Genomic DNA, 24726 nt, shown 5'->3' on the forward strand with positions numbered 1-24726 from the left:
TTTTTGACAGGTAGGCTGTCCCCAGTGTCCATATCATGTGTACACCAGTTGGTCTGACCAGGAGTCAAAGAGAAGAGCTCAGCCTACTGATGTAGTACTTGCCTGCAATCAGTTTGCTGTTGGGCAGTGAGGGTTACTGACAAGACAACTTCTTCCACTGACCCATCTTTAGGGTTGTTTGAAAGGAGGTCAGGGAGAGGTTCACTCTCTGTTTCCTGATACTCATCTGTGACGGCCAGCATGGTCACTTCAGCTCTGTCATGATAGGGTATAAGGTGGTTGACATGGATCACCCTCTTTCGGTTCCCGGAACTGCCAAGGCCCACCAGATAGTTGACCTCATCTTTATTTTCACGTATGGGATAGGGCCCACTCCATTTGTCCTGGAGAGCCCTGGGAGCCACAGGTTCCAAAACCTGCAAATTCTGACCTGGTTGGAACTCCACCAATGCAGGCTTTTGGTCATACCAGAGCTTCTGGAGCTCTTGGCTGGCCTTGAGTCTTTTAATTGCTTTTTTCATGTACTCAGCCATCTGGAATGAAGGCCAAGCACATAATCCACAATGACCTGTGTGGGTTCTTTGAGAGGCCTTTCCCATCCTTCCTTCACAAGACACAATGACCCCTTTATAGGCTGACCATACATAAGTTCAAAGGGGGAAACCCCTACTCTCTTTTTTGGCACTTCCCTGTAGGTGGAAAGCAGGCATGGTAGTAAGACATCCCATCTCTTTCTGACTTTTTTAGGGAATCCACCAATCATACCTTTCATGGTCTTGTTGAATTCTCAACAAGACCATTGGTTTGAGGGTGGTATCAGATAGTGAACATACAGTCACTTCACATTCTGCCCACATGTGTTTTTTAGGTACCCAGACATTAAGTTTGTACCTCTGTCTGAGACCCCCTTCTTTGGATAACCTCACTCTGGAAAAGATACCAATGACTGCCCTAGCTACTGCAGCAGCAGTAGTTGCCCTTAGGGGAATTGCTTCAGGATATCTGGTAGCATGATCCACTACTACCATAAATATTTGTTTCCTGAGGCTGTTGGAGGTTCAAGGGGACCTACAATGTCAATCCCTTCCAGTGATTAGGGAACACTAATCACTGGAAGTGAAATTAAGTGGGCCTTTAGGTGACCACCTGTCATGCCAATGACTTGATAGGTGGCACAGGAGTTACAAAACTCCTTCAACTTCTGAGACATATCTGGCCAGTAGACGTGGTTCACCAACCTACTCCAAGTTTTGTTCTGGGCAAGATGCCCAGTTAGGGGATGTCATGGGCCAATATGAGGAGGGATTCTCTAAACTGCTGAGGCACTACCATTCTCCTACTGGCACCAGGATTGGGGTCTCTGGCCTCAGTGTAAATGAGTCCCTCCTCCCAATAGGTCCTGTGGAAGCCACTCAAATCTCCCTTTTCCAATCAGCAGCTTGCTGTCTCAGGCTTTCAAGAGTGGGACAGGTCCACTGCACAGAACAGATCAGATCTTCCCTAGGGGGTCCACCTGGGCACAGGAGCTCTGCCGTGTAAGGCCCAAGCTCCTGGGGCTCAATTACTTCTTGGGCTGATAGGTCTTCTCCCTGAGGAGGGAGACCTGATCTGGTATCTGTTTACAAGCTGGTTTCCCAGTCTTGCCCTTTCTCTTGGAAGATTGGTCCATTATCCCATGCTCCAACACTTCTTGTTCACCCTGGGCTTTGCTTTGTGCTCTGGTTTTCACTCACCCCCATTCAGGTATACCCAGCATGGCTGCATGGGTTTTTCTTTTTACCTCAGCCCATGCTGAGGACTCCAGACCATTTCCTAGCAGACACTGTACGGGAATTGCAGAAGTAAATCATCCCCACTCTAAGGATACCATTGCCATTGGATGTACTTTAGCCTGATTATCAGCGTTGAGGACTGTATAGGTCTCACCAGCCAAGCATTGGTCTGAGGACACTAGTTGCTAAGTCACCATAGTGACACTGACACCCGTGTCTCTCACTGCTTCTCATCTAACCCCATCGATATGCGGTTGTTGTCTGTACTCGTACAGGTTACTGGGCCAAACAGCCAGGGCACCTACATCCACCCACCCTCTGAGACTAGAGTTGCCTTAGTGAGCTTTCTGACATGATCAGGGTTCACCTGTGATCCCATCTGGAGACGTACCACTGCATTTACTACAGGTGCACTAGAGGCATTCTTTTTGCTTTTAGAGCTAGGGTCTCCAGTTCGGTGTCCAAGAGCTCTACAGTCATAAAACCAAGCCTTTTTGAGATCCCAGTTCTTAACCTGGTACCCACCCTTAGACTGTGTAGAGTTTCAGAGCCCACCCTCTTGAGAAGGTTTTTGGGGGTCAGGAGAAGACCCTTTGTTTTCATCCTTTGCTTGATCACCCTTTTTCCTTGGGGGACTTTTCAGCCTCTGTTGTATGGTCTCCCCCCAACAGTGGACACTTTGGTAACCCTTGTTTTGACCCAGTGGTCTGCCTTCTTGCCCACCTCTTGAGGAGAAAGTGGACCTAGGTCTACAAGGTACTGATATCATTTCTCTTGATAACAATTACTCAACAGATGCTCTTTCGTTAATAAATAAATTGTAAAACTTATCATAGTCATGCACATCATTACCTTTTAACCAGTCACCTAGTGTTTAAACCGAAAAGTCTACATCATCTATCCAGGACTGACTCTTGGTTTTTCTAATCTCCCAGAACCTGACATGGTATTCTTCAATAGTGAGTCCACAGCCCTCAATAAGGGTACCCTTCATGAGGTCATAGGACTCAGCATCTGTTTTGTTCAATGTCAGGAGCCTATCCCCATGTTTACCAGAGAACAGTTCCCACAAGAGAGAGCCCCAATACTGTTTGGTTGATCTTTCTAGCTATACAGGCTCTCTTGATCACTGTGAAACATTTTGTAATGACATCACCATCTGTATACTTGGGGACAATTCATATAGGGATATTGGGGTCAAAGGTTTCCTCTAAGTCCCTAGGCATTATTTTGCTGCCAGCATTTATTGGTATAAAACCCAGTTTTGCCCTTGTCCTTTCAATAGCCAGTATCTGATCCTTCAGGCAGTAGTCTTTGGGCCAATCTTTCCAGAAAGACCTCCTTCTCTGAAGGGTCTTCTGTGTACCTCAAGCCACCTGAGCTATCCTTACTAGAGGCGGGTACCCTTGGCACACGGGGTCAGTTTTGGGGTCTAGGCACGGTGACCTTTCCTTCGAGTGCAGGCATATTCAAGTCATCTTCCTCACTCACTTCACCTTGGTTCTCAGGGTCAGTGGTCTCATCCGAAGGATGGGCCAGCTCATACTCTTTCAACTGCTACTCATGCTTTATGGTGGTAGAGGTTGAGCCTGTTTTTATTTGGTATCTTTTGCAGGGGTGGGAGGGTCTCACAGAGTTTCACTCCACGGAATTCTGTAGACTGACTTAAAAACACTCTGCGAATTTCCACGTAGTTCCACTTGCCACGGAGTGCACAAACATTGCAGTAATCCTGGCAGAAAAAGATGGGGTAGAAGGCTAGGGGCCTGTGCAGAGGTGGTGGGAAGGCCAAGGATGTTGTCACCTCTTGCAGTATGTTGGCAGGGAAGGCATTTGTTAGTGGCTTGCTAATAAACAGCCTACACTTGTTCTTCTGACTGTCAAGTGATAATAATTAACTAGCTCCAGCAGCCTGGGGGTGTGGAAGAGGTTAAAGATTGTGAGAGGAAAGGATTCCATACTTACTGACATTAGCCTTGCAGCGCAGTATTAAAGCTGCCCGAAGCCATGCACAGTTGCTACGCCAGTATGATTTACAAATTTTACATGCGGTGTACTAGCTCTCTCAGTTAAGTGGGGGCACCGTACAGCTGTAGGAAGGGGAGGGCTGACTTTCTAGTCAATTGGCACTGCTGGTTTCACCGAGACAGCATTTTAACCTGTCATAAATATGCTGCATTAACCCCCTTACCCCCAGGTAGGCGAGGAGCGAGCCCTCCCTCCTCCCACTGTGCCACACTCAGGTGGAACAGGCCTTACTGGCTTGTGATGGGCAAGGCTGTCCGATTCCCCAGTGACAGCCACATCTGGTTGCACATGCCCTGCACTTTTTGCCTGTGTTTCAAGGTGTAGTTTTACATACAGAGAGGTGGTCGGGGTAAGTTGTCATCTTGCAGAATCCTCCACAACTTAAAACAAGTTGTACCATGCATGTGGCCTTAGGAATGGCATCACGCTAAGACACCCCATGTGTGCAGCCTTAGGTGCGGCATCACGTTAAGAGACCTGGTCATGCCCGGTCTGATATCTCTGTAAACCATCAAGCATCCATAATTATAGCAACAGGTTGAGTTGGTCTAAATCAAAGATAAGTGAAGCAGAGCCTTTTGCCACCCCCTCTCTCAACAGAAGCAATTAATGGAATAATGCACCCTGCACAGCTGCACTCTACACATGGTGCATTGTTAATGTTAATGCATGGTCATATGCTTCCACCATTCCTCTTGTGACATCGGTGCTTCTCCCCCATCATACCATGGCATAAATATACAAAATAGAGGCTTTTTACCTGTGAACTCTCAGCTATCACAGCCACATACATCCTCCTGAAAGTGTAGGTTGCAGCTGCAAGCCACACACACTTCAACCACCAATGTTGCACTTCTGGCGCATTCTGCCTGCCACAGGAGAAAGTTACCAGATTGCTTTCCAAGCCTCACAAACCACCTCGTACGCACAGGTAGTGATTCCTCTGGAGTTTTGCAATCCTGAGTCCCATGGCAGGAAGAGCCCAATGTTCCCTAAGTGGAGGGCCTTCACTATGCTCCACCCGCGGAGCTCATGGAGTTTTATGCCAAACTCCACATTCCAAGTGGATTGTGGAGGTACAAAAACTCGGTGAACTCGGCAGGCTGAGCGGTGTTTACCGTCCACCTCTAATCCTTTGCAGAGGACCCTCAACTGCTTAAAAGTAAGCTGTTGCTAGGGATAAGGTCGAGCTCCTTAACCACATTATCTACAAGATCCATTATCACACTTATGTTAGGACCTTTTTGGAACTAGAAAGAAATCCTAACTCAGGTTTTGCAGTCCTAACTATAGTGAATTTTAAATTCAAAACAATTTTAAAGTACAGGGACTTAACCAAGACTTTAACAGTTAATTTTAGAAATGTATAAAAAAATCGATCAATTGGAAAAAATTAACTAAAGGCAATTTGGGGATTTATTCGTGTGGTTACTTATTGACAGAGTCAAAAGTGGCAAAGTCACAGACCCCACCGCTGATCCATCAATGTAGGAAGCTAGCTAAAAAAAGTACACTACATAGTAAGTCCAGTAAGTCCTCAATTAACAGGCAGAGGCAAAAGTAGATAATACTAACACTCTATTTGTGGCAGTGTGGACGAGCAGTCAGGCTCATCAGAGGGTAGGGTCTATCATTTGTTGTACTCACAGAGGCAATAAATGAGAGACACACTCAAAAATAAATCCGAGATCAATTTAGAAAAGTAAAACTCTTTTTATATATATTTTCAAACCAAGAACTGCGTTCACAGATACGTACTGTATTTCTTATGCGTTTTCAAAAGATAGGAAATAGTTCAAAGTCACGTGCAATTACTCACCATACAGTTCTATTGGAGAAAAAGCAGGTAAATAAATTGCACAGCGCAGATGGTTGTAGAGATTCACCTTCTAGGTTTAGGGTAGCAGGAAGCCAAGGTTCAAGGTTCCACCAACAGATCATCCGGTGCGTTCTGAATTCTACCGGGAGCAGGGTGCTGGTGTTGTTAATAGCTGATGCACTACTGGGAAGGGGGACCCTCTAAAAACAGGCTGCGTAAGGGGACTTACAAGCAAGTCCCGGAACTCCCAAATGAGAGCTGGGGTCACAAGGGCCTTAGGAACAGGAGAGCACAGAAAGATCATCATTACCCAGGCCGGAAGGGCTGGGTACAGAGCAGGTAGGTTGTCCAGCTCTAGTGTGTAAAGGTGCTCCTCCCAGTCAGAGCCCAATAGCTGGCAGGACCGAATTCAGGACTACTGGCCCACTCAAAACGTGGGTCTCAGGGGTCGTGATGTCCCTCAGCGACTGCTGGGCTCTGGTATAGTTGGAGTCCCGACTGGACTCTTTGGTGTTGGTCTTGATTGCAGGGCATCCGGTACCACAGGGATTGGTACTGCATGACTCAGGTCTGTCATGGTGCCTCCATACTTGAAGGGGAGACAGGTCTGACCTTCCAGACCACAAGTACCTCTTTCTGGTAAGTTGCTGCGTTGGTCGGGCTGGTGAGCAGCAAGTCTGGTAGATCAGACTCTGGAGTATTCGGTGCCTGTGGACTGCAGGGGAGTAGCTCCTCTACTCCAAAGGAGCTCTTGGCAATTGGCGAAAGCTTGTGGTCCTCTGGGGTTCCTAAAACCCACACAGCAGCAGGACAAGACAGTTCACCTTGGTTGTCGAGTCTTGAAGCAGCAGGTAGGGGTTCATGCCAAAACTCAGTGCCAGGGAAATAGTTTAAAGGTTCAGCAGCCCTTCTTTGCCCTTTTAATTTCTTTAGGTCCCATGAATCTGAAGTTCTGGGTTGAGGGGTGCCACCTGAATACTCAATATAGGGGCGTTAATTGGATTACCAGGTAATAGCTAATGGGCTGCCTACCTTAGGGTGACTACACCCGCTATAGAACCAGTTCCTGTGGGGAGTGGGCATAATCCTGACCCTAATAGGCTAATGTCCTCCAACACATGATGGAGGATTGTAGAATGTGGGGTCCACATCAGCTGCCCCACATTAGGGGTGGTGCTGGCCAGATGTGGGCCCACCTCCTAATCCAACTAATTTTCCCGTCAGTCCTCCCACGTAAAGTGGGGTCAGGACATGGGGGTTGGCATCTTCCACTAATTGGAGAGGACTGGGTTGCATTCCAAAGGCGGCATGGCCTTTGAGGCTTCCCACCCTGGAAAAAAATTGCTTGAACGAGGTGTGCCATGTCGACACTTCGGGTTTGTTTGCATCAAGACACGCAGCCTGCAATGGAAGTTTGCATATTTTGGTGAAGGGTCCCCAGGGTGGCACGATTTGTGCTGTAGTCCTAGTGTTATATTCCACATAAGTACCTTATATAGGCGCAGGTAACATCGCTACCTTTTACCTATATTCTTCCCTACATTACATACATAACGGTTCTTAGGCACTGACCTTTTACCTAGATACGACAATGCATTCAGAACACGGGTTTTCCCTAGTTCAAATCTCATACATTATGCATGAGGTTTCTTGGAAGCACAGCAGGACCACCATCTCCTGTATAATATCTTTGTATAAAGTTCAGGCCCAACGTCATCCTCTAGGCCGACACAGTAACACTACAAGGTAGGACACCCGGGGAGACCTGTGGGTATATATACATCACATCTAGCTTTTGAAAGGCAGAGGAGACCGTGACTTCCCGGCTGACACAATGACCAGAGACGCTGAGGTTCCTACATGCAGACACTCCAGCTCACAGTGGTCTAACATCCCTCGCGGGGTGTCCAATTCAAGACCAGGATGGGGTCCCATATTCTCTCATTCTCAGGTAATGGGGTTGACTAGATCCTAGAGGGATTCTTGGCAAAACCCCTACACAGATGTTAGGTACATTTTGGTACATCTAGTTAGGGAGGCATCGTAGGAGTACGTACTTTTTGTTATGTATTTTATGTACTTGTATATATTCATGATTACTGCAAAATGGTAGAACTGTACCATCCCTTTACTTTCATAGTACTGCTAATCATATATCTCTGCTACTGTCTAATGGTTGTTACAGCTCATCTATGTTATACTAGAATAACAACTGTTCAATACATTCTTATTGACAAATGCCCAGTATGTTTATTCTGTGTATCTCTGAGACAAACTAAATGAGCACGAGTAACTGAGAGAAAGGTAGTATATTGTTCCCACGATTCTGAGGGATCAGGGTTGTCATGTTGCCAGAAACTATTCTCTCCCCAATAAGAGGAGATTCTAGTGGCACTGTGAGCTAGCTGGTACAGACAGGCTAACATATCTGGTGTGGGTGCATGGAACCAGTCTGCCACCAATCCCACAGTTTATGTTACCCAAACACGCAGATCCTGTATAGGGTATATAGGAACTACACTACTCTAGTGGACCCTCTTCAGTCCCAATGCCCTAGGTACCAGGGTTACCATTTACTAGGGACTTACAAGGGGACTGAAGTTGTGCCAATTGCAGAACAATGGTACAGTTTTGGGAAAGAGCTCTGGCACTGGGCTCCTTGTCAGCAGGGACGCAGTGCACTTCCAGTCAAAACCACATCAGGTATCAGGCAAAAGGTGGGTGTGACCATGTCAAAAAGGGGCACTTTCATAGAATTACATTTTGCGCTTTTTGATGCTATTTTTACTTAAAACTTAAAAAACTTCATATAGACTGTTCCCCTTATTGGATTATCTTTTTGTTGGTTCATTGTTTTTTTTATTAAATTGCACTTTGGATTGGGATTTTTTTGGTGTTTTGACTTCATTACTGTTTTGGTATTGTCTAAATTCTTTACATAGTATTCTGAATTAATCCAGTCTGTCCTGTGCTATAGTTATCGGGGGCGGGGGGGGTCAGGTTAATACATCAACTTTGAAGGTTCAACCTGACAAGAGTTGTAATTATTCCCTGGCATGGGCACTCGTCCAATCCAAATAATATTAAAATGTCTTGCACAACCTTTATCTGTATGTGTTTCTATCTGAGTTGTCTGATGTAGTGATGTTTGGGGCTTTACTTGAATCTCTGAGTTCAGTCAGTATTCGTGGGACTTTCTGAATGTGTCGGTTTTCCATAGGCATCTGGATATCTCTTGGTTTGTTCTATAGTGGCTGTATGACTGATTGTCTATGAGCTGGGTTGAATGTGGGACTGTGACTCTATGTGAAAAGACCTAATAGGTCTCGGTGATGGAGTGCATGTTGGTCGGGCTGGTGAGCTGCAAGTCTGGTAGATCAGACTCTGCAGTATTCGGTGCCTGTGGACTGCAGGGGAGTAGCTCCTCTACTCCAAAGAAGCTCTTGGCAATTGGCGACAGCTGGTTGTCCTCTGGGGTTCATAAAACGCACACAGCAGCAGGACAAGACAGTTCACCTTGGGTGTCGAGTCTTGAAGCAGCAGGTAGGGGTTCATGCCAAAACTCAGTGCCAGGGAAATAGTTAACAGGTTCAGCAGCCCTTCTTTGCCCTTTTAATTTCTTTAGGTCCCATGAATCTGAAGTTCTGGGTTGAGGGGTGCCACCTGAATACTCAATATAGGGGCGTTAATTGGATTACCAGGTAGTAGCTAATGGGCTGCCTACCTTAGGGTGACTACACCCGCTATAGAACCAGTTCTTGTGGGGAGTGGGCATAATCCTGACCCTAATAGGCTAATGTCCTCCAACACATGATGGAGGATTGTAGAATGTGGGGTCCACATCAGCTGCCCCACATTAGGGGTGGTGCTGGCCAGATGTGGGCCCACCTCCTAATCTAACTAATTTTCCCGTCAGTCCTCCCACCAAAAGTGGGGTCAGGACATGGGGGTTGGCATCTTCCACTAATTGGAGAGGACTGGGTTGCATTTCAAAGGCGGCATGGCCTTTGAGGCTTCCCACCCTGGAAAAAAATTACTTGAACGAGGTGTGCCATGTCAACACTTCAGGTTTGTTTGCATCAAGACACGCAGCCTGCAATGGAAGTTTGCATATTTTGGTGAAGCGTCCCCAGGGTGGCACGATTTGTGCTGCAGTCCTAGTGTTATATTCCATATAAGTACCTTATATAGGCGCAGGTAACATCGCTACCTTTTACCTATATTCTTCCCTACATTACATACATAACGCTTCTTAGGCACTGACCTTTTTCCTAGATACGACAATGCATTCAGAACACGGGTTTTCCCTAGTTCAAATCTCATACATTATGCATGAGGTTTCTTGGAAGCACAGCAGGACTACCATCTCCTGTATAATATCTTTGTATAAAGTTCAGGCCCAACGTCATCCTCTAGGCCGACACAGTAACACTACAAGGTAGGACACCCGGGGAGACCTGTGGGTATATATACATCACATCTAGCTTTAGAAAGGCAGAGGAGACCGTGACTTCCCGGCTGACACAATGACCAGAGACGCTGAGGTTCCTACATGCAGACACTCCAGCTCACAGTGGTCTAACATCCCTCGCGGGGTGTCCAATTCAAGACCAGGATGGGGTCCCATATTCTCTCATTCTCAGGTAATGGGGTTTACTAGATCCTAGAGGGATTCTTGGCAAAACCCCTACACAGATGCTAGGTACATTTTGGTACATCTAGTTAGGGAGGCATCGTAGGAGTACGTACTTTTTGTCATGTATTTTATGTACTTGTATATATTCATGATTACTGCAAAATGGTAGAACTGTACCATCCCTTTACTTTCATAGTACTGCTAATCATATATCTCTGCTACTGTCTAATGGTTGTTACAGCTCATCTATGTTATACTAGAATAACAACTGTTCAATACATTCTTATTGACAAATGCCCAGTATGTTTATTCTGTATATCTCTGAGACAAACTAAATGAGCACGAGTAACTGAGAGAAAGGTAGTATATTGTTCCCACGATTCTGAGGGATCAGGGTTGTCATGTTGCCAGAAACTATTCTCTCCCCAATAAGAGGAGATACTAGTGGCACTGTGAGCTAGCTGGTACAGACAGGCTAACATATCTGGTGTGGGTGCATGGAACCAGTCTGCCACCAATCCCACAGTTTATGTTACCCAAACACGCAGATCCTGTATAGGGTATATAGGAACTACACAACTCTAATGGACCCTCTTCAGTCCCAATGCCCTAGGTACCAGGGTTACCATTTACTAGGGACTTACAAGGGGACTGAAGTTGTGCCAATTGCGGAACAATGGTACAGTTTTGGGAAAGAGCTCTGGCACTGGGCTCCTTGTCAGCAGGGACGCAGTGCACTTCCAGTCAAAACCACATCAGGTATCAGGCAAAAGGTGGGTGTGACCATGTCAAAAAGGGGCACTTTCATAGAATTACATTTTGCGCTTTTTGGTGCTATTTTTACTTAAAACTTAAAAAACTTCATATAGACTGTTCCCCTTATTGGATTATCTTTTTGTTGGTTCATTGTTTTTTTTATTAAATTGCACTTTGGTTTGGGATTTTTTGGGTGTTTTGACTTTATTACTGTTTTGGTATTGTCTAAATTCTTTACACAGTATTCTAAATTAATCCAGTCTGTCCTGTGCTATAGTTATTGGGGGGGGGGGGTCAGGTTAATACATCAACTTTGAAGGTTCAACCTGACAAGAGTTGTAATTATTCCCTGGCGTGGGCACTCGTCCAATCCGAATAATATTAAAATGTCTTGCACAACCTTTATCTGTATGTGCTTCTCTTTGAGTTGTCTGATGTAGTGATGTTTGGGACTATACTTGAATCTCTGAGTTCAGTCAGTATTCGTGGGACTTTCTGAATGTGTCGGTTTTCCATAGGCATCTGGATATCTCTTGGTTTGTTCTATAGTGGCTGTATGACTGATTGTCTATGAGCTGGGTTGAATGTGGGACTGTGACTCTATGTGAAAAGACCTAATAGGTCTCGGTGATGGAGTGCATGTTTATGTGTTTTTCTGTGTGATCTGGTAACTTTAAGTCTGTTAACTTTTGTGCATAGGTGCATGTAGTACTCATGGTGTATTTGCCTGAATGTCTGCACATTTGCTGTGTTTTGTGTTTGTGGCTGTTTGTAAGTGAGTTGCCCTATTGGCATATGTACATTCATGTCTACTATATGTCAATGTCTACATGAATTTTGTGTTTCTCTGTGTGCATATAGCATAAACAGGTAAGCCTATTATCAAAGCTGGTTTATTTTGCTCATTTGGAACCTGCCAGTTACAGTTATAATAGCCATACTTTCATGGAGCACTTTACCATGTGTCTGGTTTTAAAGGCATTGGGAACACGGTATATATTACCCAATGGTACTCATTTTATTAACCTCAGAAGTATGAAAGACTGAGTAGACACTCAAGGATTCATATCTGTGACCTTCAGGTATCAAACAAAGTTTTACAATGGATGCATCGTGCACTGAACTATCACATAGTTTCAAAATGCTAAAAAGAATAAGACATTACAATATGTGTGTCCGTCATTTACTTTCCACGATTGTATCCTTTAATTATCCTTCCTCTCTGTTGCTTCTTACTTCATAGATGTTAAAGTCTGAAATTAGGAACATGTTGGAGCACAAGCAGGAACATGTTTTGTCTCCAATTGTAATGTAGTGAAGTATTTTTATACAGGGGTGGGACATTTGTAGAGAGGTAGCTCATTTAAATTGCCAATGTAGCTTAAATGCATGCTCAGATTCAGGAGATGTACATTTAAACATACGTAAATACTTTGCAATAGTGTAGTTGCAATGAACATTTTTTCATTTGTTTCCCTAAAAGGAAAATGCGTTTCCCCCTGGAGAACCACTTTGCATCGCACACTTACCAATTGTGTAAGTGACTGATATCGATGCCCCACTTTGGACCAGGATTTACTGTTGCCATCAACAGGAGCAAATCTCCAACTTTACTAATTGAGTGAACATGTCTTTCAAACGTTTTTGAATGCCCACAATATTCTACATTTGTAGATATTCACCTACTTTCCAAACCGCTGCACTCTAAAAATGCCCACAACTCTCTGTAAGCAGATCTGCTCAAACATAATATTACATCACTTTAGTGCAATTTTTTCACTAAGCCAATTTCATTTTTCACCTTACAAGAAATCTGCTGTACAAAGGAGTAGACAACTTTATAAAACAAATACTTTAAAATAAATTACAGTGAACAAGTCTGAGCTTCTAATAGCTTTTTGCACATCATCCTTCTGCTTCTATGGTTTGTACATATTTTTAAGATATACTGACTATAGAAGGAGATTGGCCTAAGCGTTTTAACTGCTTACCTTCTATGTTACGGATGTCTCTGGTAGAAAGCAACTAGTGTGAATAACTAGATTAAATGCACTAACTCACTGCTATGACACAGCAAAAGTTAAGAAATGCTCTTCTCAACTGTTGCTATGTCAGAAGCGAATTCCAAGCTTGTTTGGATGGGGAGGAAATCCTCTGGAGAAGAGTGCACAGAGATGATGAGTGCAGCCTTGAAGGACAACTACTTCTGTGTTCCTTTGGCTGCATCAAGGTAGTCTAGGTTATGCAGCTTCTGGTGTTAGGACGGGAATATTCATGGTGAATACTGCCTGTGCTTCCCTTTTTCTGCTACTCTGCAGCCTTTTGATATCCTTTTTCTGCAACTTATCAAGAGCAATCTTCTGACTGTGTGATGGACTAACCGGATGCATCATGAGTGTTTACTTACAGTAAGAGGCTATTGTGAAAAAATAAGAAGGTATTTCCCCATCGCACCTTTTCTGCATATTCTACATGCCTTTATTGCTCCCTCCACTTCAAGGAAACACACACCATACATGTACAGCTGAAGTGCATGAGTGAACGAGTCTGGTTCTTAACTCTGGCTAGCTTGTCAGAAGCGACTAACCAAGTTTTAGCCATTGAATAATTGTATATGAATGTTTCTGTTCTGATTGTTCTTTCAATCCTCCAGCCTGGTGTGGTTCAAAGGAAGAGTGCAGCAGTCATTAGACCATAACTATACCACTTGAAGCATTATTACCTGTATGCTCCATTGAAGTTGATAGTCGGTGATATTATTTATTCGCCTAATGGACCCATATCCATATTCATAGAGCTTAGTGGGGTTCACAGCCACATAATATGCCTAATCGGGCCATCCCTGTATTGCCCGTTTGGTTACATTTATCAAGGAGATTGCATAGTGGAGCCATACTGATAACGTCTTATGGTGGTCGATTATATTCAGTGCCAATACTTTGATTGGTAGGGGCGCTTCATGGATACCTTAATTTGTGTACATTGGTGAATGCTACAAATATCTGCGCGTGTGCTTGTTTGAGTGTTGTAAGTATGCGAAAGGATGACGCTATGTATTGTTTTGTGTGCATATGCCAAGGTGTTAAATACATGGATTTACAAGCCCCTTTTGCCACTATGTTAAAAGTGACGCAAAAGTGGCGCAAGGGGCTTGTAAATCTGCCCCATAGTGCAGTTGGTTTCGTTAATGAACATTCACTTTGCCTTGCTAAACTTGCCCGTTCTGCACGTACAGGCTAGCGGGAGCTGTCCAACGTCCTGAAATCGTTTTCTGTTACCAACAGGGCAGCGCAGATCAGGTACTTGGGTCTGTCTCACACTGTAGTTAAATGTATGTGGGGCGGACAAGGATTATCCTGAAATATGAATTCTTGGGATTTAAATCAGTAGCGTAGCAGGGGTGCAGCAATGGGCCTGGGTGCAAGACAGACAAATGGGCCACATTACTGCTGGACGGTAAGTAAAATACAACAGTAAATGAGGGTATGTGGGCCACTGCACCGGCTGCACGCTTGGTACCTTCGTCCCTGAAGCTTTGCCCCTGGTTTAACTGAAGCTGGTCGTGAATATGACGTGCTATATCGCAATATAATGTGTGCCAGTGCTATTGATGCTGAAGCTGCCGTGTTTCCATTTGTTGACGTTCCCCGCTTCTGGAATTCTGCGTTAGATGGCAGGATTTAGATAGGTGTCTATTGAACATGCTATCGTATGTCCCGGAAATATGTATTCATGTTACAGCTGAAGATTCTGTCTCTCAAAAAAATCATTAATTGTCATGCTGATGTGTCCCATCCCACTAATGACTATAATTTGAGAACATATTTTCTCAGCCCTCTGCGCGTAAAGTGCCGTTTTTAAAATGTGTCAGTGTAGAGGGTATCTCTCAGCTCGGAGTGTACATGTTTTGGTGCTGATGCTGCTTCAATCGCTCTTTGTTTACGTGTCACTGGCGCAGACGCTGATCCCCTCGCACTGCAGAATCCCTTTGCCTCCGTCCGCTGGTTTTGCATCGAGCTCTCAGTGCGCAGCCTCCAGCCTGCCTCGCCCGGCTGCTGGGTCCCCTAGCCGCCTCTGCCGCCGCCGCTGCAGCCGGCATCATGGCTCTCAACAACTTCCTCTTCGCCCAATGCATCTCCTACTTTTTGGCCTTTCTCTTTGGCTTCATAGCGGTGGTGCCGCTGTCCGAGAACAGCGCCGACTTCCAGGGCCGATGTCTACTCTTCACCGAGGGCATGTGGCTGAACGCCAACCTGACGGCCGAGAGGCAGCGCTTCACCGTGGACGAGTGGGGGCCCGAGTCGGCCTGCAGGTTCAGCGTTTTGGCCGGGGGTCTAGCGCTGCTGGCGGCCGCGGTGCAGGCCTGGAGGACTCTGTTTTTCCTCTGTAAAGGGCACGACGAGTAAGTACCGGGAAGGGGGAGGGAGGGGGTTGGATAGGTAAAAGGAAGGTAGGTGTCCCTTAAGTATAGTGAAGGCGGCGGTGGGAGGGGCAAAAGGAAACAGATGTGCATAGTGTACATGGAAGGCAGATGAGCAGTTATTATATAGATGCTGTGTGTGTGTATATGGTACGTGGAAGCCACATGTTCATGGATTTAAAGAAATGCAGCTGTGCGAGGGATGTAGGCAGATACGGTACAGACGAGCTTAAGGTGGAATGATAATGTATAATGGAGTTCATTGCATGAAAATGGCAGGGATAGATTTCTGAGTGCGAGGACACAGCAAATCACAAAGAGGACATTAGATGTAAGGGATGTGAGGGGAAATCCAGACAGGAAGTTGTCATTCATTCCAGGGAGGCGACGGTCAAAGCATGGCATGGAAATTATAATTTGATTGAAGGGAATATGGGGCGTAGTTCAAGTCACGCCATCTTGGATAGGGCAAGGGTTTACCTGTCCAGCATTGGAGGGTTGTAACTTGATGAGCACAGGACAGAGACAGTGCAGTCAATCTGTAGACACTGTACACTACTCAAAAATGTAATTTCAGCGATATTTTAAAGTTTTTGGTATCATGCTTTGCAAAACACGTATTTTCATGGCTTGGCATTCAGATACGTTTTATGCAAGGAGATTCTGTAGAATTCAGCATAAAAATGTTTACTAGATTTTTTTTAGTGTAACGCAAATTTATTTGTGCCCATTATTTTTTATGAGGCCCGATAACAACCTTTTCTATCGTTTTGTTCCAGCATGTTAGAGTTTATAAAACTCAAATCAGGCCTCAATGGAATAAACAAGGGTGTATTTATTTGCTGATACGTTTGGAGTGTTCCTCTTTCAGAGGTGTGTATTACAGGGACAGTTTGCGATCAGGAAGAACTTTTAAGGGAACATATAATGGCTGCTTAAATACTGATGCTCATATTCAGTTTGTGTTATCACTTATGTATGCCAATATTCACACACCCTGTTTTACCTGCCCCTCAAACATCACCTCTACTGATCAGAGACTTGGGTATTTCAGAATCAATGGCTCTCCAAAATCTTTTTTACAACAATACTTCACACAGGTAAACCATATTTTTATTTTCAAAAAGTAGGCTATTCATTTGTGAACGTACAACCTTTGCTAACTTAATAAACACTTCTTGGTTAGGTCTCAACACAAGTCTCAGAGTTACTCTACTCAACCACTGGTAGAAATGACACAAGCAGCTGACACGTCCTCTGAGAAATGTGTGTTAAGTTCAAGCAGGTCCAGCAATTTTAAAGTCAATAAATCAACTCAATAAAATTCCCAGACCAATTAGGAAAAATACGACTAAGGAAAAATACACCACAACCACTAAAATCTGTTGAGAGGAACCTGAAATGTGATTTTTAAAATTTCTATGGCAAAAAGCAACTAGAAAAAGTAAAGTGCCAATCAGAGGTAGCATATCACAGTTGACTGGGTCCTAGATGCAATTCCATGTCAACCATGATGGAACGGAAGTTGGATATACCAAGCAGGTCTTCTCGTTCAAAGTTTCATCCTAGGATTTATGGCCTGATTTATATTTTGACGGTAAGGATATTCCATCGCTCTGGCAATGGAGTATCCTTACTGCCAAGATGATGGTACGCTCATCCGATCTAAATGTGGGTGGAACGTGGGTTGGCCAAGGTGAAGACTGTTCTGTCTTTGCTGTTGCCAAACTTCTCCGATCGTGCAGAGGAGTAAGGGCCACCGGATAAATGGCTGTAAGTCTGCCCACCTAATTTAGATGGGCAGACTTATGGCCATTTTTTTACGGTCCATCACAGCCAGCAAAGCCTGGTGGTACGGGGCAATAAAAAATGAAGAATACCCCCTTGTCATGGGAGAAAACTCCCATTGCAAGGGGGACATTTGTTTTTATTTTCAAGAAGAACATCCCACTTTGTCATGTTGAGGGAGCTGTGCATCAAACTTAAAAAAGTATTGACAGTTGCCGCTGTGACAGTGGTTTCTGCCAATGCTTTAGAAATGACCACTGGCTTGGTGGTCATTTTGGAATTTTGCGGGTGGGGACTCTATCAGGGCAATGGGGTAATATAGATGGAGTTCATTCCTTCCTTCCGCCAAGATATAAATCTGGCCGCTAGTCTCTGCAGTGGAAGTCAAAATCCTTCAGCGACAATGTCCAAAGCTGGGGCTGGTGAGGATTTCAAATACGTCACTGTTGTACTTCTGCTGAAGCTGCTGGTTTTGGATCCAAAAGCTCCAGGCAGGACAAAGTGGGATTTCATAGCTGCCGAGGTTCCTTCTTCACTGGGATGGCTTTGCCGCCTTGGACTTGTTACATTTTCTGTTCTCAAAAAATCCTCCAACAGGGCAAGGCAGGATATCTTTACTATGATATCGAATTTAACTCCTTTGTAACATGGCAAAAAGCTCCATGTGGGGTGAGGATGGCAATCTTGCCCCCTTATTGTGCAACCTCCATTGGCAAACCGCAGCATTTAGCCCCAGACCTCCAGAGCCTGAAACATTTCTAAGTCCAGTTTTTCTCCAAATTCTGAGAAAGTTCTTTCTTTTCATTTCTTTTCTTTTCATTCCGGAGCCCCCAGGTCCTCAGGTCATGATTCTAGGCACCACGTCTCTCCCAGTCATGGCTCCAGCAGGGACCAGTCCTCTGTAGTCAGCTGGATCCTGATGGGGTCTAGAGTCCTTTTGCTTTTTGTGTCCTGTCAATCACTGTCAATCAGTGGGCCATCTACCTCACCCTTGTATCCCAACAGAAGGCAGCAGTCAGGAGTTTTCTTATTTCCTGCAGGGCAGTCTTCAGGTGTCTTCTTTCCGGGTCAGTGAATGTTCTGAGGAAGTAGTGGTGAGGTGCCGGTCTAATCCTGTGCACTAGCCAGTGATTGGAGAATATTTCACTACCAAATCCTGTCTCCTTTCTAGCCCTTTGCCCACCTTCTTTTGACACACTTCCTCTTGACTTTACTGTACAAATCCCAGATGTCCTCAATCTGAGATGGCCGATCTCCTCTTCCAACAGAAGCGGACCTGGCTCTCTCCATAACCACTCCCCTACGGAGAGGAGGTCTCTTTTTTGACAAGTTCCAAACTGCTTCTCTCTCCTGCTGGGGTAGGTTCATTGGGGTCTTGGGGGTTCTCAGAATGAATAGCAGCAGCCCCACTTGTCAACTCCAATTCAGAAGTTGTAGTTTCAAGGCTGTCATTTGCTCTGGCAACAGTTCCTCCTTCCATCCATGTATCTAATCCCTTCCAAGTGGTCGAAGTTTGACAACTCCCCTGGCTTGCTTGGCCTGTGTTTTCTTTGTTAAAGTGTATGTGTTGGAACGAGAATGTTCCCTGAACTGTTTTACAGACATGCACCCCTGCCCTGAGGTACTCAATGGTAGTTTTCACTGCTACTCTAGCTTTTTTATTTCCAGTCTGCACAACAATCGTGCATGTGGCTGCTGACAAGGCTGTTGAAAAGGTTCTGAATCCCTGAGCAGGCCTAGAGAGGCACAATAATTCTGACTTCCTAGGACATAGGCCTACTGTCCGTAGCCCTGGACATAAACATGGTATGGTGGTTGTAGCATACAGATTTTTATGATCTGTAGAAAAGGACATACCTTGTTACTGTCCATAAACAGTGAGATTCCTACTGGCCACACTCAGGTACATTTCTGCTACCTTGATGTGCCCGAACCCTGCCCTGACATCCATGAGTGAGGTGTGGTGTATGAGTATATCTGGTGAATGGTTGTGCAACACTATGTTGAATGTAAACATGTCACTGTGGGGCCAGTGTGATCCAATTTGGATCGCCCCTGGAAAAACATGCACAGGAAGAAGACTAAGATACAGTTGGCAAAGTATGCATTCCTGAGCTTTGGGTTTATTATCAGATACTTAAAATAATTAAGGTGTGGGAGGATGGAGACAGTGCAGCTACAGTTATGCTGCAGTGACGTTTGTTCAGCAGAGGCCTCCTTATTACCACTTTCTGAACGCATCCATTTGGCTTGATGGAGGAGTAGGGAGATAAAGACACCAGGCCTGCCCCCTTTTCTCTTCCATATAGGGTGCTCCCAAAGACTTATGGATGCCGGGTGCAAGGTCTTCAAATATGATTGTGCTCATGGTGTGGGTGCTCCTGTTTGAGACACCCCTCATCACTACCTGCTGTGGAAACCATCAGCTGAAATAAATAGTATGTTCGCTTTGCAGAGAAGAGGTATACTAAGAGAGGGAACTGCTTTGGACAGGTTCCAAGACAATGATAGTGGAATGAGTATTTCCTGCCTGGAACATGACTATAAAACTGGGATTGAAAGTTCACCACTTGAATCCTGATTTCTCGCTGACCAAAGAGGTGGTACTGTGCAGAGTACCAGATTAATTCATGAGATCTAGAGATAATGTGGCTGACAGATAGTTTCTTAAATATGAGCAGACTTCATCTGAGAAGTCTGCAAGGTACTACTGGGGAAGATGTGGGACTACTTGGTATTGGAGCTTTCCTGTCTACTAGAGAAGAGAGTGGAATGTATCCCTGCAATTGGAAACTCACCAGAGGAGCGTAGCCACTTTGCCCAAGTGGATGTGACAGCCCAAAAGTGGGGACTAGCTTGGGAATGAAGCATGAGCCAACCAGTACTGTAGTGTCTCCATGCCTGCCCGGTCCCTGTTCTATCCCCATTACAGGACTGTGCCCAAGAAGAAAGAAGGTAAGACATGCAGGAGCTGACCTGAGTGTTGGGTCTGTCTCTTTGACTCCTCATCACTTCTTAAACCATCACGGGGAGCATGACTGCATCTGCGACCCCTAAAGATTGTACCAAACACCAACGTTCTGTGTCGACCCTGCTGGTGATTGCAGAATAGCTGAAGACTGAAAAATCACCTGCATCAGAGGATGGGATCCACAGTTGTTTGCAAGGGGCAGCTGTTATTATGGGCCTGTTCCCCCGCAGGAGTTAGCAGCCACCGCCTCCGACTAGTTGCAGTCTGAATGGATCCTCACACTGGGGATCTCTCTATGGCTATCCTCAGGTAACTCCTGCATCTTTGAGCTTGTGCTCACTAGAAATCTTTGGGGGTTAGGAAAACCTATGTTGGGGGTTGCCGGTGACTAAGTCATTGCAGGTCTGTTTATACTAATTAAAGTTACCGTGCACTTGTGAGCTTATTCTAAACCAGATACATATTTGCCTACTTTTTCAGTAGTACATTCTATTGAACTATTTGCCCACTCGCATATTTCTTTATGTGATATATCCTAGAATAATTCTTCACCTCTGTATGGGTTTAAATTCATCCATGAGATTAATCCAGCAAGGCATGCCCCCTATTAGGAGACCCCTAAGAATTTAGAGTACCCAAGACCTTTTGGTAATGTGAACTATAAAAAGACAATTTTCTGCTGACAGGATCCCCGATGACAAAATGAGGGACTTTCTCCAGGATTATATCATTTTCTGCATGAAACCCAAACACTTCATAAGAATGTCCTTTATACTTGGGCCGGAATTATTAAGACTATCTAAGATTCTGGGTTTGCAATTCCATGAGAGCAATCAGTCACCACCAATCAAACTCTCATTCATACTGTGCTGCCTGCTGCCCTAGTGGCCAGCTTCAGAGCATAACCTTCTGTTAATCCACCTATTTCAAAACCCTATTGGTTCACCTTTAATCCCATAATTACCAGGGCCACCACTCGCATTGTGGAGCCACATGAATGTACGTTTTTTTTGTTCTAATGAAAGGGTTCACTAGTTATATGTGATATGCGGTATTGCATGTGTTGTGTGCATTGTATATCATAACTGGCCAATTTCATTGGTTTTTAATGTTTGAGTCAGAAATAACTGTGTTTTTTTATTGAAAAAATTATATGATTGTAGCTATGGTGTTTTTTTATCAGTAGTCCTACGATTACTTTTAACTCATGCATGATATTTATGTTTAATAATGGATTGTGAATCAGCAACATGCAGCATGACTATGCTGCATACCCATTCGCACTGCTTCAAGAAAGCGTTCAAAAACTTTTCAATCTTTAGTTCATTTTATTACTGAAATGTTCAATTGTTTTCCAACTTGACAATTAGTCACGATAAAGTCGTCGAAATGTCCGTAAGCTTTACACAAAAAGTTGTGCCCACAGGCCTCTTACTCGTTGCGGCAAGACATTTGATTCATGAATTGCAGCAAAAAATCTTTTTCCCAATGCATTTCGGGCAACTTTGATAGCCCTTCGTCAGGGGACGCTGTTACAATAAAATGAAACACAACCCATATTAATTTGCCATATTGCTATTCAAAAGTATTTTAACAACTTTGCACATTGTGAACAAAACCTGCTTACTTAACCCTTGGGAATAAGTGTTTAACAGAACCACTAACCCTCACTGCCCTTCTACCAATGTGAAAAGTTGATTCAACGCGGTAACCTCCCCCTCTCCAACCACGATGTAAAACCTGCCAAACTTTGCCCGCATTACTAAATCAACACTAAACAACCCCCAGTAAATGATACGTGTTTTAAACTCAAATTCATACACTTCTGCTCCCAACTAACGTGCATGTATTAACTGCCTGCATTCCCATTCTTTATCATTAGACGAAAATACCCTCCAAAGTTTCCAGATTACCTGCTTTTGGAATGATATATAATTCTAATCTGTACCGTCTCTTATCGTAGGTCGCACTGCCTCGATGTTAATGCGCGCGCTTTTTAAACCCTCACTTGTACGCCAGTCACACCTGTAGCGTTAATTATCTTACCTACGGTTGCAGCCAATCAGAGACTGTCGATCCTAAAACCCACGTATTTCCGCCCTATGCTTACTGCCAATGGTTCACTACTTCATGTCCCATAAATCTTTGCAGACACATTATAAATCAATGCTTTCAACTGAAAACGTGAACATTATGTGCCAAATATAATCACCCTTGCTTAGTCATAAAAGCTTAACAGCCATAATATTTTACTCATAAAAAAGATATTGATTAATAATACGTATGCAGAATTGTTTCAAATCAACATGCGAAAGTCCATATGATTACTGTATGCTGTTGCGATGTTCGCGCCTTATTTAGAGCAAAAAATACACGAGTCTCTTCTGTTTCTCCATGAAACGTGACAACTTTGATCGTCAAGATGTTAGAGTGGTTACATTCATTCATCCTTCGTATCCGGTTCCATATCGGGTGCAACACGGCTTGTGAGGCAAGAAATTTCATTCTGAATACACATGAGAACAGCCGTTGCACACCTGTTTAATCAATTTCCTCTTGGGTTGTCATTATAATCCTTTTTTTGCGTGCAGTCTGGGATCGCGCCTCACCTCTTTGCGCGTATTATTAAGAATCAGCAACATGCAGCATGACTATGCTGCATACCCATTCGCACTGCTTCAAGAAAGCGTTCAAAAACTTTTCAATCTTTAGTTCATTTTATTACTGAAATGTTCAATTGTTTTCCAACTTGACAATTAGTCACGATAAAGTCGTCGAAATGTCCGTAAGCTTTACACAAAAAGTTGTGCCCACAGGCCTCTTACTCGTTGCGGCAGGACATTTGATTCATGAATTGCAGCAAAAAATCTTTTTCCCAATGCATTTCGGGCAACTTTGATAGCCCTTCGTCAGGGGACGCTGTTACAATAAAATGAAACAGAGAGACACATTACTAGTGACTACAGTGTGAACTGTATTTGGAGTGGCTCATCAACTAAATATGTTTCTGACCAATGAGATTGCATTGGAAATTCTATGGGAGGTTGGATTGGTTTATCTGCATATAATGTGGATGAAGGACCAACCAAGAATCCTTTTGTAGAGTTCTAATTAATCTATGCTCACTGCACAACATATATTGAGCATGTATCCAACAATTTAAGAATAAAAATAAAACTGCTTTGATGTAGCATACATTTGTCTGATTCCTTTAAAGGATAATATACATTGTACCTCAATAGGAACACAAATTGATTTCAACATTTTGATTTGTGTTTTGCCAGAAAAGAATCCGATTGCAAGGTGGTATCTGAACTACTTCCCTGTTAGTAATTTTGAGGGTGCACCATGTCAGGACACAACAGCGGTTCACCAAGGACTATCTTTTGAATTTTCTACTGGCAGAATAACAGATTGCAAAACAATGAGACATGAGGTTTTCAGTTCCGATTAAGAGCTTCTCACACCTGAAGGTTATGAAATGAGGTCTGTCGATTTGGGTGAAACCCTTTAAATCCCTGTCCATCTGCACTGTTCCAGTAATGCCACTGATCTTCTCCAATTGACTGATGCAACTCCATTGCCTCTTCTTTTCTTCAAGAGGCAATCCTTCAACCTTCATACTTGCTCACAATACTGAGAACTCACTATCTTATTCACTCTGTCATAAAGCAACACCAGCTAATATCCTGCAATTTCCTTCCTTATCTTCCTTACCAAACCTATAGACTGTACTGTTTCACACCAGCGTCAGTGCTTTTATGAAGACTTAAAGACAACAAATGGCTTGATTACATCTACTTCAATGCACACGGTGTTAGTAATCATGAAAATGCAAATGCTTCGTAACAGAGTCGGCACCCTCATAGATCTGTTGTCATTATTTCACACTGATGTGCACCACATCCTTCTATCTCATGGTCAAGTTGCTAGAGGTCAAAGCAGTGCTCTTTCAGACGTACCTTTTACTTCCTAACTGATACCAAGTGACTTTTCTTTCATCTTCTGAACAAGCAAATGTTTTCAATATTCTTTTTTTGCAAGGATTCTCTCTTTTTATATCTTTACTCTGTGACTGATGTCAAGTGATTGTTCTTTCCCTTTCTAAACCAACCCCCAAATTCTCATTTGTGCTGTTCTGCATCAGTCCTCACTGTCTCTTATTTTACATATATCTCCAGCTCATTACCTTCTTGAACTACTTCTTAAACCTTATGTTCCTATCTTAAGCTAATGACTGCCATATTTGTGTCTGAATAGACAAGAATCCCAACCTCACCTCTAACGGCTATCCACCTCCATAGACTCCAAAGAGTTCCACTTAGGCTCCCTTTCTGCTGCCTCTCAAGAGAAACCACCACATTACTTCATGCCTATCGTCTCTTCACTCAGTGCCAAACATATACAATTCAAGTGATGCTAATTGTCCAAGTCACATTCTAAAAACAAGTCCCCCCTTCGCTCATCCAAATGCCATTACTACAACCTTGACAGAAAATTAACTGGTGCCGCCTCTTTTTCTCTTGAGTGCTTGAA

At 44.0% G+C, this 24726-nt stretch overlaps 1 protein-coding gene across 1 annotated transcript in view; it reads left to right on the forward strand.

Annotated features, from left to right (window-relative positions):
* Positions 1–14934: 14934 nt before the first annotated feature.
* Positions 14935–24726, forward strand: part of TMEM179 (transmembrane protein 179) — a 159786-nt gene continuing 149994 nt past the window's right edge. Inside the window, exon 1 of the mRNA XM_085626265.1 lies at positions 14935–15413. Within this exon, the coding sequence (XP_085482391.1) occupies positions 15112–15413 (302 nt within the window). The 5' untranslated portion in view covers positions 14935–15111. The remainder of the gene's footprint in view (positions 15414–24726) is intronic.

This window comes from Triturus cristatus, chromosome 9 (assembly GCF_964204655.1).
Source record: "Triturus cristatus chromosome 9, aTriCri1.1, whole genome shotgun sequence".
Lineage (NCBI taxonomy): Eukaryota > Metazoa > Chordata > Amphibia > Caudata > Salamandridae > Triturus > Triturus cristatus.